This window comes from Gopherus flavomarginatus, chromosome 9 (assembly GCF_025201925.1).
Source record: "Gopherus flavomarginatus isolate rGopFla2 chromosome 9, rGopFla2.mat.asm, whole genome shotgun sequence".
Taxonomy (NCBI): domain Eukaryota; kingdom Metazoa; phylum Chordata; order Testudines; family Testudinidae; genus Gopherus; species Gopherus flavomarginatus.
Window position 1 is genome coordinate 17,843,320 of NC_066625.1, and position 15,565 is coordinate 17,858,884.

Consider the following 15,565-nt stretch of genomic DNA (forward strand, 5'->3'; position numbering starts at 1 on the left):
ATTGACAGTACTTCTTTCCAATGGGAAGGAGATCATAAGGGCCCAGGAGCCAATCGGAGCGGCACAGGGGCGGGAAGATTAGACGTCAATTTGAGCGAGCCTTCTGAATACGTCATCACTCCGCGGCCAGGTGAGGCGGTTCCAGGCCCGGGTCAGGGCCATGGTGGCAGTCATGACTCCAGCCGTGAGGGGGCTGCGCGCGGGTTGCCAGGGTCTCCGCTACGGGGCAGGTATGGGGGGGGGGGCTTCGCGCAGTGGTCACCCCCTCACTTGGGGTCACAACTTTTCCCTTTCATGGCAAAATGGGGTACCCTCTTCCCGTGTCACGTTCCGGGTCATTCCATCTCTGCCGCTTTCTGGGGTTACGCCCCCATGTCCCCTCCCGTCCCTGGGGTCACCCCTTCCTCCAATATGTTATTGCCTTCTGGGGTCACTCCTCCATCCTCTTCTTGGGGTCACTGAATGAAATTAATAGGCAGCAGGTTTAAAACAAACAAAAGGAAGTATGTCTTCACACAAGGCATGGTCAACCTGTGGAACTCTTTGCCAGAGGATGTTGTGAAGGCCAAGACTATAACAGGGTTGAAAAAAGAGCTAGATAAATTCATGGAGGATAGGTCCATCAATGGCTATTAGCCAGGATGGGCAGGGATGATGTCCCTAGCCTCTGTTTGCCAGAAGCTGGGAATGTGTGACAGGGAATGGATCACTTGATGATTGTCTGTTCTGTTCATTCCCTCTGGGGCACCTGGCATTGGCCACTGTCAGAAGACAGGATACTGGGCTAGCTGGACCTTTGATCTGACCCAATATGGCCATTGTTATGGGGTCACCCCTTCCTGTCATACTCTGTCCCCTTGCAGTTTTACAGTTATCTCCATCCTCTCTTATCCCCACCTTGGGGTCACCTCCCACCAGCCCATCCCGTTCCAGTATAATCCATCACCCCTTGCTTCATCCCCGCTCCTGGGGTCATCAGAGCCCCTTTCACGCTAATCTCTCATATCCCAATTTCACCCTAAGGTCACCTGTCATGTGTTCCTCTTTTCCATTCCTAATCAGAATCCCTTCCCCCGCATCACACTGGAGTTGTGTATCACAAAGGGGTAAGTAAGTAGGTACAACATTGAGTAAATGGCGTGTGCACTCGGTGTTAAGGGTTTTATGGATATTTTATTAAGACTGACCTCACTTTCAGTAGTGGTAGAGAATTATAGCTCACATAAGTTGTATCTCTGTTTGACAGGTTCTGAAAGAAAATGGAGTTTGCAGTCAAAACAGACTTCTTTCAGATTTTGTAGTACTGGAATGACCTTGGACAACATCAACAAGCCAGCCATAGATCGCATAATCAGGGTGGATCATGCAGGGGAGTATGGGGCAAATCGTATTTATGCTGGGCAAATGGCTGTGCTAGGTAGAACTACAGTAGGGCCAGTCATTCAGGTTGGTATGTGTGGTCTAACTTCATCTTATCTTTATGCTTCTTATATACTCAGAGACATATTCTTTATCTGAAGTACAGTAAAATAAATTACAAGGCTATAATTTAAGATTTGCAATATTTACTTTAAAACAACTGGTCTTACAAAAGCTCTTCCTATGGTAAAGTGTAAGCATGACACATAACATAGTGATCGGATTGGCTGATGAGTTGGGCCATACCAAATTCATGGTCCATTTTGGTCAATTTCATGGTCATAGGATTTTTAAAATCATAAATTTCATGATTTCATCTATTTAAATCTGAAATTTCATGGTGTTGTAATTGTAGTTGTAAATGATCCAAAAAGGAATTGTGGGAGGGGTTACAAACTTATTGTATGGGCGGGTTGTGGTACTGCTATCCTTACTTCTGCACTGCTGCTGGTAGGGCCCTGCCTTCAGAGCTGGGCAACTGGAGAGTGGCAACTGCTGGCTGGGATCCCAGCTCTGAAGGCAGAGCCACTGCCAGCAGCAGCAGCACAGAAGTAAGGATCACATAGTGTGATATTACCACCCTTACTTCTGTGCTGCTGCCTGCAGAGCTGGGCCTTCAGCAGCAGCCACTCTCCAGCCACCCAGCTCTGATATGCTGCTGGTAGGGCGCTGCCTTCAGAGCTGGGCACCCAGGCAACAGCAGCTGCCCTCCAGCTGCGCAGCTCTGAAGGCAGCGCAGAAATAAGGGTGGCGATACCACAATTCCCCTAAAATAAACTTGCAGCCCCTCTTCAACTCCCTTTTGGGTCAGGACTCCCAGTTTGATAAGCGCTGGTCTCCCCTGTGAAATCCCTGTAATATAGGGTAAAAGCACACAAAAGACCAGATTTCATGGTCCATGACATGTTTTTCATGGTGATTAATTTGGTAGGGCCCAACTGCTGAGTGAATCATAAACATGCAGTTGTTGCAATGGTGTGACAAAGGCTTCATCGTTATGTTATAGGTGCCAAGATTATTGTAAAATAAAACTCATTTTGTATGAAAAAAAGGAATGAGGGAAAGCTGTGAAATAACTGTTCATATTCCCTTTTCCCAAAATGTTAACTAATTACTGACTATAAATAGGTTTTAACAAAACCTAATAGTAAAGTTTTAACAAATCTGACCAATACTCTTCCTCTTAATTCATCAACTTTCATTCTTGCTTCTTCTGTTGTCATCCTTTCCTAATTTTTGAGTCCTCATAGAGTTTTCTATGTTAGACAGGACCTGAATTTCTAATGTAAAAGCAATCAAGAGAGGGGGAAAGACACACAACCCATCCCTACCTGTGCACCTTTCAGGCGCTGTTTATGTATCCCAGAGAAAAAACAGTCACAAGCCAATTTAATTTATTTCATAGATCACCTTTAAAAATCAAATTAAAATTAGCATGAGTGAAGTTAACATCCATTGAATTTTTTCTCTACATTTATAGTTAATGCCTTATTTTCTATTATGTTTTTTCTGTAATTTTATTTCTGTTGCAGCAAATGTGGGATCAAGAAAAGGACCATCTGAAAAAGTTTAATGAGTTAATGGTCGCATTTAGAGTTCGACCTACTGTTTTATTGCCTTTTTGGAATGTTGCAGGGTTTGCTTTAGGTGAGTGCATGGGTTATTGATGTTGTTATTAATACTGTAGGTTGGAATGTTTTGTTTGAATTAATTTGTTTGATAATTACAGGTGCTGGAACTGCTTTACTTGGAAAAGAAGGTGCAATGGCTTGCACTGTGGCAGTGGAAGAGAGCATATCAGAGCATTATAACAACCAGATCAGAACACTAATGGAGGAGGATCCAGAAAAATACAAAGAATTATTGCAGGTATGTGAATGTGGTTTAAAGGTATTTCACCTATTCTCTGGAGAGTATATTGAGTCAGTATTTTTCATATGACATAAATATGGCATTTGGATTTGCAGCAGATTATTTTCTCGCTGCTAGTTCAGAACACTAAGGCAGTGAAACACTCAAAATGAAAAATGTTATGTTTCAATTAGCTGTTGGATTAAATGTAAATATCTGAGACCACAGCTACAGAGCCCGTTTCTAGTAGTTGCAATTTGTTTTTTTTGATGGGGATAGAAGAGGCAGCCTATGGTGCCCAAACATTTTAATTTAATGGGAGGAACTAGAGAAAAAGAAAATGAACAAATTGTTATAATGTACCATGTGGCATGTTTTGGTTATACTGGGTATGACAATATCATTGCAACTCCAGATACCTTGCAGACTTTGAGAGCAGCTGATCTCTCACTTTCACTTAGACTAGGAAAGTGGTTCCTAATCCTTTAAAATTTAACACTTTTGGGCCACAATCCTGAATTGAGCTTCTAATGGGCAGACAACTGTGCATGTGCAAAGCCCTGTTGATTTCAATAGGAGGTCTACCTGTGAGGAGCTTGTTATAAGGTCAGGGCCTAAGAACTCAGTTGTAACAACTCATTGACCACTACTGCCTAGTAGGTTATACATGGGCTGACCTGTGGTGGAGGTTGGGCTGCTCCAGCTCCCAGTCTCATAGTCCCAAGACTGGGATTTGAATTAGCCCAAACTGTGTTGTTGTTTAGTATCTGCAAGACTAGGTGAGAGATGAGCTGTGAGCACAAAGGTACTATGTTTAAAAAAAGCTGGTTTGTGTACCAGTAAAAATACAAGACAAAACAACAATGCTGAATGCAAGAGCAGGATAGAGGGAGTATCAAGAACTCAAATTGTCCAGCAGAGTAAAATGTTCTAACTTTGATGTCTGGAGATCTTGAGCATGTCTTTGGCAAAAGTGTATTTTATTTGTCGATTTGTTTTATACAAATATAAAAAGAGGAGCCTACACAGTGCCCTTTATGAGGAAAACTGTCATGTATGATAGAAAAATCTCACACCATTAGTTCACATGTTTTGCTTGAAGGTATTTGGTTTAATAATTTCTGCAATCTGTACTTCACAAAGAAGAAAATTTTGCATTTTATACTCAGCTCATATCTTGAGTCCTAGTTCTTTCTCTTCTAGGCTCTGATCCTGAAAGTTGTTCCATATGGGGGAAATGTGAATCCACTGGAGCCTCATGGACTTGCACAATTAAAAAAGAGAATATAATTTATTTAAATATTTTTGGATGTTTTCTACATTTTCAAGTATTTTTATTTCAATTGCAACACAATACAAAGTGTACAGTGCTCACTTTATATTTATTTTTTATTACAAGTATTTGCACTGTAAAAAAATAGTATTTTTCAATTCACCTAATACAAGTACTGTAGTACAATCTCTTTATCATGCAAGTTGAACTTATAAATGTAGAATTATGTACAAAAATAACTGCATTCAAAAATAAAAATGTCTAACTTTAGATTAGAGCCTATAAGTCCACTCAGTCCTACTTCTTATTCAGCCAATTGCATAGACAAAGAAGTTTGTTTACATTTGCAGGTGATAATGCTGCCTGCTTCTTGTTCACAATGTCACCTGAAAATGAAAACAGGCATTTCCATGGCACTGTTGTAGCCAGCGTTGTAAGATATTTGCGTGCCAGATGCGCTGAAGATTCATATATCCCTTCATGCTCCAACCACCATTCCAGTGGACATTCGTCCATACCGATGGCAGGTTCTGCGCGATAACAATCCAAAGGAGTGTGGACTGACGCATGTTCATTTTCATCATCTGAGTCAGATGCAACCAGCAGACGGTTGATTTTCTTTTTTGGTGTTTTGGGTTCTGTAGTTTCCGCATCTGAGTGTTGCTCTTTTAAGACTTCTGAAAGCATGCTCCATACCTTGTCCCTCTCAGATTTTGAAAGGCACTTCAGCTTCTTAAACCATAGGTCAAGTGCTGTAGCTATCTTTAGAAATCTCACATTGGTACCTTCTTTGCCTTTTGTCAAATCTGCAGTGAAAGTGTTCTTAAAATGAACAACATGTGCTGGGTTGTCATCTGAGACTGCTATAACACGAAATATATGTCAGAATGCAGGTAAAATAAGAGCAGGGGGCATACAATTCTCCCCCAAGGAATTCAGTCACAAATTTTATTAATGCATTATTTTTTTAACAAGCATAGTCAACATGGAAGCATGTCTTCCGGAGTGGTGGCTGAAGAATGAACGGGCATATGTATGTTTAGCATATATGCCTCGTAAATGCTTTGCAATGCCAACTACAAAAGTGCCATGCAAATGCCTGTTCTCACTTTCTGGTGACATGGTAAATAAGAAGAGGGCAGCATTAACTCCTGCAAATGTAAACAAACTTATTTGTCTTGGCAATTGGCGGAACAAGAAGTGGGACTGAATGGAGTTATAGGCTCTGAAGTTTTACATTGTGTTTTTTCTGAGTGCAATTATGTAACAAAAATCTACATTTGGAAGTTGCACTTTCACGACAGAGATTGCACAACAGTACTTGTATGAGGTGAACTGAAAAATATTTCTTTTGTTTATCATTTTTATAGTGCAAATATTTATAATAAAAATAATATACACTTTGATTTCAATTATAACACACAATACAATATATATATGAAAATGTAGAAAAACAGGAACAATATTTAATAAATTTCAATTGGTATTCTATTGTTTACAGTGAGATTAAAAGTGCTATTAATAGCGATTAATTTTTTTAATCGTGATAATATTTTGAGTTAATCGTATGAGTTAACTGCGATTAACTGACAGCCCTATTTTCTGTATAGTTCCAAAAACATAGCATGAGCTTCTTTATTTCAGAAGTTGTTTCCTCATACACCATAGCTATAGGTTCTTCTAACTTGAAATTGTGGAGAAGGGATTTTTCAAAAGCATTCAGTTTCCTGCAGGTCTTGACCTCGGATATTGGCCCTCAAGTGATGATGCGGCCAGAAGTATGTGGTTTATGTACAGTTTTGTCATCTTGATGATTGATGTGTAGCTGAAAACTGTTGACTAATCTGCTACCGTTTATTTTAAAAAGATAATAAAGAAGTTCCGAGATGAGGAGCTGGAGCACCATGATGTAGGGCTTGACCACAATGCAGAATTGGTAGGCATAGAGCATTTATTCATTGCTGTTGATCATTGCTATGTATCTGGTTATGATGGTCTCTTCTTCTCTTTGTGCAATTGAAAGTGTAGCGCATGCGTGGGAAAATAACAGTGCAATAATTCTTTATTCTTTCTCGGGAGGCAGGTATAAGATAACACTGAAGGTGCCTTCACCAGAATCTGAAATGATGCTGAATTTTTTTCCAGCAACTGAGTAGCATCCCATTATAGAATCATAGATTATTAGGGTTGGTGGGGACCTCAGGAGATCATCTAGTCCAACCCCTGCTCAAAGCAGGACCAATCCCCAAATGGCCCCCTCAAGGATTGAACTCTCAACCCTGGGTTTAGCAGGCCAATGCTCAAACCACATTATGCTGCTGTTAAAACTAGTTCTTTGTTCCTAACTAACTAGTTCAACTCTGTTTTTGTTTTTTCAAATCGTAGCTTAATTTGATTTTTCTTAAAAGATCAGATTAATAAATGAGCCTTTTGTCAGAGTAATCTATCCCTTTCAGTCTTGGGAATCCAGATATCACCCTGATATACCAAACACAGTTTACCATGTTGATTTAGGATGAAACTCTGGACCAAATTCTTCTTTCTCGTAATGCCTCATCAGCTCTGTATAGTCCCTTTACTGTTTTCCCACCTCTATGTGGGGGACCTGAAAGAGTCCTGTTATGTGGAGGGAAGGGGCATATTTTTCTCACATACAATATATTTAAGTGCACGGTAAGGCTTTTTAATTAAAAGAGAAGAGGCTATTTTTCCTGTTCTGAGAAAGTAATATTGTTTCTCTAATGTAGATGAAAACAAATCTTTATATATTTAATATTTTTTTAAAAAAATTAAATGCATACCTTGTTACCACAAATCTATTTTTTTAATTCAGACTTCATCCAATGACTAATTATCATCTTTCTCTTTCATAGGCACCAGCTTATTCACTTTTGAAGACTGCTATACAAATTGGATGTAAAGCTGCAATATTTTTATCAGAGCGAATTTAGCACTCTATTTTTCAGTAATATAAAAGATTATGGTATTAAATTAAGTTTTAACCAGTACACTTGTGAAATTATGTGAAACTAATAGATATTTTTTACAGTAACTGACTTTTTTTCTTCTTTTTATATTCTGCCAGTCTTACTTATGCTAAGTAATATCTTGCTCAACAGGTATTTTCATTGAAATTAGTGGGGCTACATGTGGAGTAATATACTTACAATGTGAGTATGGATGGTAGAATTGGGTTCTTACTGACTAAATCTAGAATGAAATTAAAAGGCTGTTTTTTAACCAAAAAAAATCTGTTGGTTTCGCAAGTATTCACAAGGTGGCAGCAAAGCGTGTGTTTATGCAATGGTATATACATTTAGTATTAGTCTTCTGTACTTCTACAGACTTTTAAAAATGAGCTAAACCTTCAATTTAATTTAAAACAATACATTTAGCACGGATTATTTTCTGAGTTTATTTTCAGGGAAAGTAAATCAAGTTCTGGTAAGAATATTTCCCTCATATGTCTCAGATAAAGGTCTGTTATATCAATGAAATAGAGCCCTGTAATGACTTTCATCTTTGTATTCTTCTTGGGCCTAATTCTGAAGTTTGGTCAAAAATTCCCTTTGTTCTGAATGTGTACAGAAAAAATTGACCTTATATACTTGATTTAAAGCAGAAGACGACAGATACTAGCTGCAATTAGCAACAGTGTTTCTTTTCATGAGTTTTAGCTCTTCCTATCCTATCTCTTCCTAGGTCTTCTGTGGCATTGATTGGATAGAGACATGCCAGCTTTCACAGTGCAGGGGAAGAGGGTTCCCCAAATCTCTTAAAAGCACCATAGCATGAGAGCAATTGAAATATACCAGACGAAATTCTGACTGCATCTTTCACAAGAAGTACATACTGTCAATGCCTGGTGATGACAGAGAAATACAGACCACACCGTGCAATAATGCAGTTGGTATATCTTAAACTGGAGTGATCCCTCCAGTTTGTACAGCAGAAGTACAGATTTTACAAAACTCCTTTCTAGAGCCCTGGGATGGAGACAGTTAATGGCCTCAAGTGGCCAAACAGTAGAATTGGGATGTGAATTTCCTCATGCCTCACTTCCAGATGAGACTGGTACAGCTTGTTTAGTAGTGGACTACTCACACAATAAAGGAGATGGACAGGATCTTGGGCCAGGTAGTGTCCAATGTTCCTTCTGCCTAGAGCACCTCCTGCCCATTCTTCCATTGTCACTGCCTCCTAGAGAAGGTGTGATCAAAAAGGAAACTTTAAAGGGAATTTGGCACAGTTTTTTCACACACACACAGTCCTTTTTAACATTTTATAGTTTAATAACGAGTTAGGCCAATTTAGTGCTACTTATGGCAGAGACTGAAACGCTTGCATTATTTTCACAGTGACCTCTGCAGTGTTTAAGCAAAATCACTTCCGGAATGTATGCCAGTTAGATGTGCTGACCTATTGCTATAAAATCATTTGAGGTCACTATTAAATTTGTGTTAAAATGCAAGTTTGAAGCTGGGATACGTATTGATTTTGGTTGTCTGTTGGAGATAGGCTTTCACTTCTATCAACAGTGTTGTATGAAGATGGAAAGGAATGTAAAAGTCTTTCCTCTTAAATCATGGAAACAAAAAATTAGGGTTTTGGGTGGAGGGAGTGTGTCCTGTTCCAACCTTACCTGCCACTAAACATAGTTCTCGTTCACTAGTCTAGTTTTCATCCTTTCCGTTGAATGGAGAGCATTTAGCTTGTTTGCCAGATTAGAAATAGAATCCTTTTGTTGTTCAAGATTAAAAGTTGTAGCATATCAAGCCTTGTTTCTTACAGACAAAGCGAACAGTGGTGGAGAAGTGATTGAAAAGCTGGCTCACAAGTGTAGGGAAGGTAGCATTTTTTCATGACTTCTTTGCAAAGGCGGGAATTGCAAGGTGAGAGACAGAATATCTCGGAGGTACTGCTCATGCCATTGTTGTTGAAGTGGTGTTAGCATTACCAACGTAAAACCTCTTTTACAGGGGGCTTGTAAGGCATCTGTAAAAATTCATTCCTAGCTAAAATTTAGCATTTAAGGTTTTTGCAAGAGGATGATTTCCCTACCACCTCTTCCCCACCCCTTTTAAATTTGGTCAAAAAAAGTATATCTTCAAATAGAAACTTTTTGTATGCTCCCTATCACTGGTCACAATGGCTCTTTATATAAACAGCAACAACAAAATCATCTAATTGGACAGGCAGTGAGATAAATTCTGTTCTCAGCTAACCAGTGTAGAACTCCATTGACTTCTAATGAGTTGAAGTGGACATCACTGAAGTCATTTACATTGTTTAAACGAAGTATAATTTGGTCACAGTCCTTAGTCTCTTCACTCACCCACTGGACCCACTCGACACATTGGCTTTGACTCATCTAAATCACTGAGTTGATGGGGAGTGGGAGTACAAGGAAGTAAACTTTTCCAAGGGACTTCTTGGCTGAACCCCAGGAAGCCGTGACTAGCACAGATGTGACTTATATTAGTATTGAGGTAATGGTGTTCTCTGCCCTGTTGATATCTAATTACTCTCGCCCCTCGCTCCACCGAAATGGTCACAAGGTGCCTGCTATCTACCAGGTAATGAACGCTGGGATAGGGCGGAGGCTCGATCACTGGATGTCCTCGGGAGGGGTGACAAGTGCCCCCGAAGGTAGCAATGGGGATAACGCAAACAATGAGTCATGGAGTTAAAATTGAGGGTTTATTGAATGGGTCACAGGTGCAGATAAGGAACAGCTTAATATTAGTCACAATTTGGGCCTACAATATAATACTAGAACAAATAATAAAAATACTGCAATTACAAACAGAACCTGACCCTGGTACCTCTCCAGGTCCCAGTAGTTATTCAGGACCTTCCAAGGGTTAGTAAGGGTGCTATTGGTGCTATTATTAAGCATAAGTGCAATTACTCGTCTAATTAAAAAAAATGCATTAAGACAATTACAAATCGCCGTGAGACTCCGGCCAATCCCCCTTGCGTTCAAGGTTTCCTGGTTAGCGGGTTTCCCCTCGCAGGAGCCTTGGGGCGGCTAGAATCGGCTTTCGTCTCCGGCTTACAACAGACGATTACAGGCGCAGTTAATTAGCAGCTAGGCGTACTTACACATAGAAACCACAAAAGTGTCATCACCGCCGGCAAATGGGTAGGCTTCTGAGAACACGGAGCCGAGGGAGACCTCGAGTTGATCAGACTCGGTTACGGGTATGGGTCTCTGCGTTTCTCCCTGCCCACCGCTGGCACGGTGGGCCATTTATAAGGGTCATGACGTGTTCAGTTTTTTGCCAGGTTTCTCCTAATTAGGAGATTTACAGATGTCTCGTTACCACCCTCATGGGGGGGGGGAGGGACTGTCAGGAACTGGCTGACCACAAAATTTGCCTAGCCCCAACGGTTACTTTCGGGAGATGCTTCTCGTTTGAGAGTACGTGCATGCTAGTTTCCTGAGCATGGAGGCCAGGGCAAAACTGCCTAGGGCTGTGGCACTAACATGGGCACTAACATGCCCTGGTTAATGCATTAATTTGATGTAAATGTTTGCCTACAATGGAATCTAGATCTGGTTCTATTCTCTATCCACCGGCTCATTCTGCCTCCCTTTTACTTCCTGTGCTCATCTGCTCAGTAGGGCGAGGATTTTTTTTGAACACTTGCTCATTGGCAGACCTGTTAGATCGGTGTTCTTGACATGTTCCATATTGTACCCTGTACGTGACATGCACTTTCTGCAGGAATATTGCACACACCATCAAGTTGTTTTTCTTAAGATTCTTAGCTCAGGCTTACCTATAGTTGGAAATTTACTGAAATAGGTATTGTGGAATCATTATTTTGGTGTAAGGCCCTGGAATAAGAGTGCTTTTTTCTGTTTTAGCTTAATCCACTATAATCCTTTTCCCTTTCCAGCCTGATTAGTTCAAAACCTGTTAGTATTTAAGATGTCTATGAAGTCACAAAGCAGAACACTTACATGTGGATTTTAGGACACGTGAAATGAATAGGCATCAGTCATCATAAAAACATCAACCCTGTAGGCTAATAGTCTAATTTTGGATAGCCTGCAAGACCAGGATTCCCAGCAGTTTGTGGACATTTTTGATTTAGCAGAAAGTGACTTTTCCATTGGAAAATCATTCTGATAGAAGAGTCCCAACCAGTGGTAGAAATTGCCTTTTTGGCTGTTAGATGATCATTATAAGCAAGTCCATGAAACAGTGATATTTCTCAATCTGGTATAGGTAGTGGTTAAATCTGCCTTTTGTCGTCATAGATAGTACTAATAGGTGTTTTGCTGCTAGGGAGTTAAATTATTATTGGCTTGTTAGTACTCCAGCAAGCTGTATCGTTCTTTACTTCTAGGCATGTCACTTTTATAGGTGCAGAGTTCTTTATTGCTTGTCAAAACTTCAAAGATCATTGCAAGAGTAACCTCCAATTTGATCCTCACAGCTGAAAGCTCCACTGTTCATTGTGAGGGATGGATAATCACATCAGTCAATAGGGACTGGCTGCTGGGATTGCATTTTTCATGGCTGCCGTGTGGTAGTTGGCTCTACTCAGAAGCAGGCAGGCATACATTGGGTCTGGTGTTTAGCTGGTAACTAGAGATTATAACTTTAGCTTGGAATGTTGATTTTAGATGGAAGTGTTTAGGAGATTTTAATTATTAAAAAAAAACCCCTCTGTTTTTTAAGATGTAAGATTGTTCTGTAAAGTGTTCTTTGCAGTGATTCACCATACACCACAACTTGGATAATTTTTATGCAGAAGCAGGATTACAGCCACCCAGCTGTTTTATTGGGACAAGAATCCCATTTTGATAGTTTACTCTATAAGGATTGATGGAATAAAATGAGCTGCCAGGCAGCTTTGAGGGAGAACATTGGTCAACTGACTGATCACTATTGCCAGCTTGGGAGGATTTCATAATGGTCTTTTGCTCTCAGCTACTGGTAATGGCATTACAACACTCTTCCCTCTGGCTTCATCCTCATGGGTCACTTTAGTTTACTAATGACATGTGAGAGGTGAAGCGGGAGGGGAAGTGGCTAGAGCACAAGTGACAGGAATCTTGGTCTGAGTCTCAGCAATTGTGTCATAAATGTTTGAAGTCTGATGTTGTGGCTGTGCTTAAGGCAAATGTAGTGGTTTTTATCCCCTATCTGCTCTTGATGAGATGAGTGTGACCTTCTTTATTTGGTGCTGACCTTGCTGGGCTTATCCACAAATTTATCACCTCAAGATTAGACTATTGTAAGGTGCTGTACCTGGGGCTACATGATGAAACTATCCTAGTTACTGAAGCTAATGCAGAATGTGGCCACTCACCTACTAGATGTGTTAGCAGCGAACACATCACAAGGACACTGTACTTATGTTGACTGTCAGTAAGCTTCCAGGTGGAGTTAGAGGCATTGGCTTTAACCTGTGAAGGTTTACATGGTTTGCGATGTGATTACCCTAAGGGATGGCCTGCCTCCCTAAGTGAAACTGCTGCAGGCGCAATCAGTGAAGATCCTTGAATTGGAGCTGTCTTGTCTTGAAAGAGAGGAGGCGGCTGGCAGGGCATTTGTTGCGAAGTGTCCTCACCTTCGGAATTCACGGCCTCCTGGTTGATAGAACCCAGACATTTTAATCATTTGGACGTGTTGCAAGACCCATCTTTTCTCTTGGCCATTTGGGAAAGAGGCAAGTTAATGTGATGGATGTGGGTGGGACTTGTTAATAAGCTTCTCATAGACTTGTAAAAAGTTGTATTAAATATTATTTTAAAATTGTGATGTACCTAGAGTTTGGGTTAGGAACTGACTAAAATAAAATGTTGGAAAGTGTGATTTGATCCATGTGACTAAATGGTTGCTAATGTTGTCAGTGAGAGAAGTAAATTTCTACTGTACTATAATACGCCCCGTCAGTTTATTACATTGGTCAAAATGTCCTTGCTTTTAAAGATTATTTGTTCAAAATAAGATATTTTAAGCATGACTTCATCACTCTTGTCATAGATCATTCACTATAAAATAAGATTACAAAGTACATTTGCTAAAATGTAAAACCAAAAACGTACCTGTAAATATCTCAAGAATTCCAGAACAAGAGACTTGTAGTACACAACATATGCATTTACTTATCAATGTAAGAAACAAATACAACTTTTTAAAAATGATCACCGCGTTGAATGCGCTATTCTAAAAGCCTACAAATTGCTGCAGGAAAACAATGGCAAATATACAATCAAAGTTAGGAATTTACAAAAGTTTATTATTATTATTTTATTATTATTTATTAATAATATAAAAGTGATAACTCCCCCGAGTCAGACAATCTCCTGGTCCCCCAGCCATTATTTCAGGACTTAAAGCTAGACAAGGCATGGTGTAGTGCTTTCATGGGTATTATTCTTTTCTAAGACCAATATTCTCAAAGAAACAGGTTTGTATAGAGATTCTCTGAACCTGTTTGTGTTATTAAGCAGTCATGGAATTTGCTTCTAAATTATACAGACAGCCTGGTGTTCTGGTCGCGCTTGAGATGTGGGTGGCCTCTGAGGACAGAGGACATTGCACATTGCGCTCTTACAGCAAAAACATGTCAGAGACAAAACACTTCTTTTTTTTTTTTTAAACACATTTGGGTCGACTGAGGGATGGAAACATCAAAGGACAGGAAGCCTCAGCGTAAAGCCAATCTCTTTGCCCATGTCTGTACTAACAGTGGAAGAATTCACACCAAATACACTGTCATGAATGGCTGAAAACAATATACTACATTCAGTTTAATACAGTGCATTAAAGTACATCCCTGTCTAGGTTGTCAGACAGTAAAATCTTTTCTCTAGCAGTGAGTTTGAATAGTAAACATAACTCAGAGTGTATGTAATGTGTTAGGTGAATAACTGCCGCTTTATGTACCATAGCAGGATTTCTTATTTCCATGTATTTAGAGTGGAGTATTTGCACCAGTATATTTAAGATTATGGGCCTGAGTCTGCTCTCTTTCACACTGATTTTCACACCTTGTGCATCGCCATTTATTTCAGTAGAATGACTTCTGATTCTCACTAGTGTAAGTGAGAGAAGAACCATACCCTATTTTTAGACTTTTGTTATTAAAAACCTGTGTGGGGGATTGTAACATGGCTGTACAAAAGGTTAGGGATGGTGCAAAGGGAAACACTGTAGAGGGGTACTCAGATACATTTAATTTGATCCGTGCCTCAGCTTGGATTTTGTGATAATTATACAAATGCCATGAGGCTGTGGCGTTTTCTTCTTCTTTATGCTTTTCAGCCATTAGCATTAGTCAATTTCTGGTAGCTGTTCAGCCTTCAACGGCAGGCAGAGGGCAAATAGATTTCTAAGCCCTCATTGTGTGTTGTGTAGTCCTGTTACACCATTTATGCCCAAATGGACTCTGTGATCAGGCTCATCTTTTGTTTAACAGAGCAAAACAGATTGGATTAGTGCTGATGCCTCACAAACATCTGAAAAATGGAGTGGGATTGTTTCTAGGAAGTAGCTTGGCTGACTGGCCACTGTTTCACTTCATGTGGCTGCTTTCAGCTGTCTCTTGGGTCACAGAATATACACCTCTTTGGCTCTTGTAATAAAATGATAAGGACCTATGCAAATGTGCCATGGGATCCAAACCCTTGCATTTGAAATACAGATGGTTTCCATGAGGACAAGGCAACTCAACACTCTTATAATAATTTAGGGTCTGATCATCATTCTCCCCTCAAATGGGAAGGGTTTCTCATCCTTCAGTGGGAAGAAGGGGCATAGTTTACAAACCCTTGACTGCACAGCATGCATGGGTTCGTGCAGCTTAGCTGCTGCTCCCAGCTCTGTTTCTGCTAGCCTTTGCTGCTTTCCACCATCCTCACTGGGAATAGATATCTGGCCCCCACTCTTGAAAGGTGCGCCAGAAACCAGAGGCCTGATTAGTACCACTGGTGAGGGAGCTAAATACAGACCCCAGTGTTGCTGTTGTGGTAACAAGTATTCTGATGTGTCCTGCTCC

At 40.2% G+C, this 15,565-nt stretch overlaps 1 protein-coding gene across 4 annotated transcripts in view; it reads left to right on the plus strand.

The window, feature by feature from the left end:
- Nucleotides 1–134: 134 nt before the first annotated feature.
- COQ7 (coenzyme Q7, hydroxylase) overlaps nucleotides 135–15,565 on the plus strand; it is a 34,629-nt gene continuing 19,198 nt past the window's right edge. The window contains exons 1-7 of one of the 4 annotated variants that reach the window (XM_050967773.1): nucleotides 135–230; nucleotides 1,247–1,446; nucleotides 2,952–3,066; nucleotides 3,149–3,288; nucleotides 6,411–6,479; nucleotides 7,663–7,713; nucleotides 8,246–10,025. In XM_050967773.1, the coding sequence (XP_050823730.1) occupies nucleotides 161–230; nucleotides 1,247–1,446; nucleotides 2,952–3,066; nucleotides 3,149–3,288; nucleotides 6,411–6,479; nucleotides 7,663–7,701 (633 nt within the window). In that variant the 5' untranslated portion in view covers nucleotides 135–160 and the 3' untranslated portion in view covers nucleotides 7,702–7,713; nucleotides 8,246–10,025. Of the gene's footprint in view, nucleotides 231–1,246; nucleotides 1,447–2,951; nucleotides 3,067–3,148; nucleotides 3,289–6,410; nucleotides 6,480–7,416; nucleotides 7,794–8,245; nucleotides 10,026–15,565 lie in introns of those variants that run through there. The other 3 variants (XM_050967772.1, XM_050967770.1, XM_050967771.1) reach the window with 3 other exon arrangements.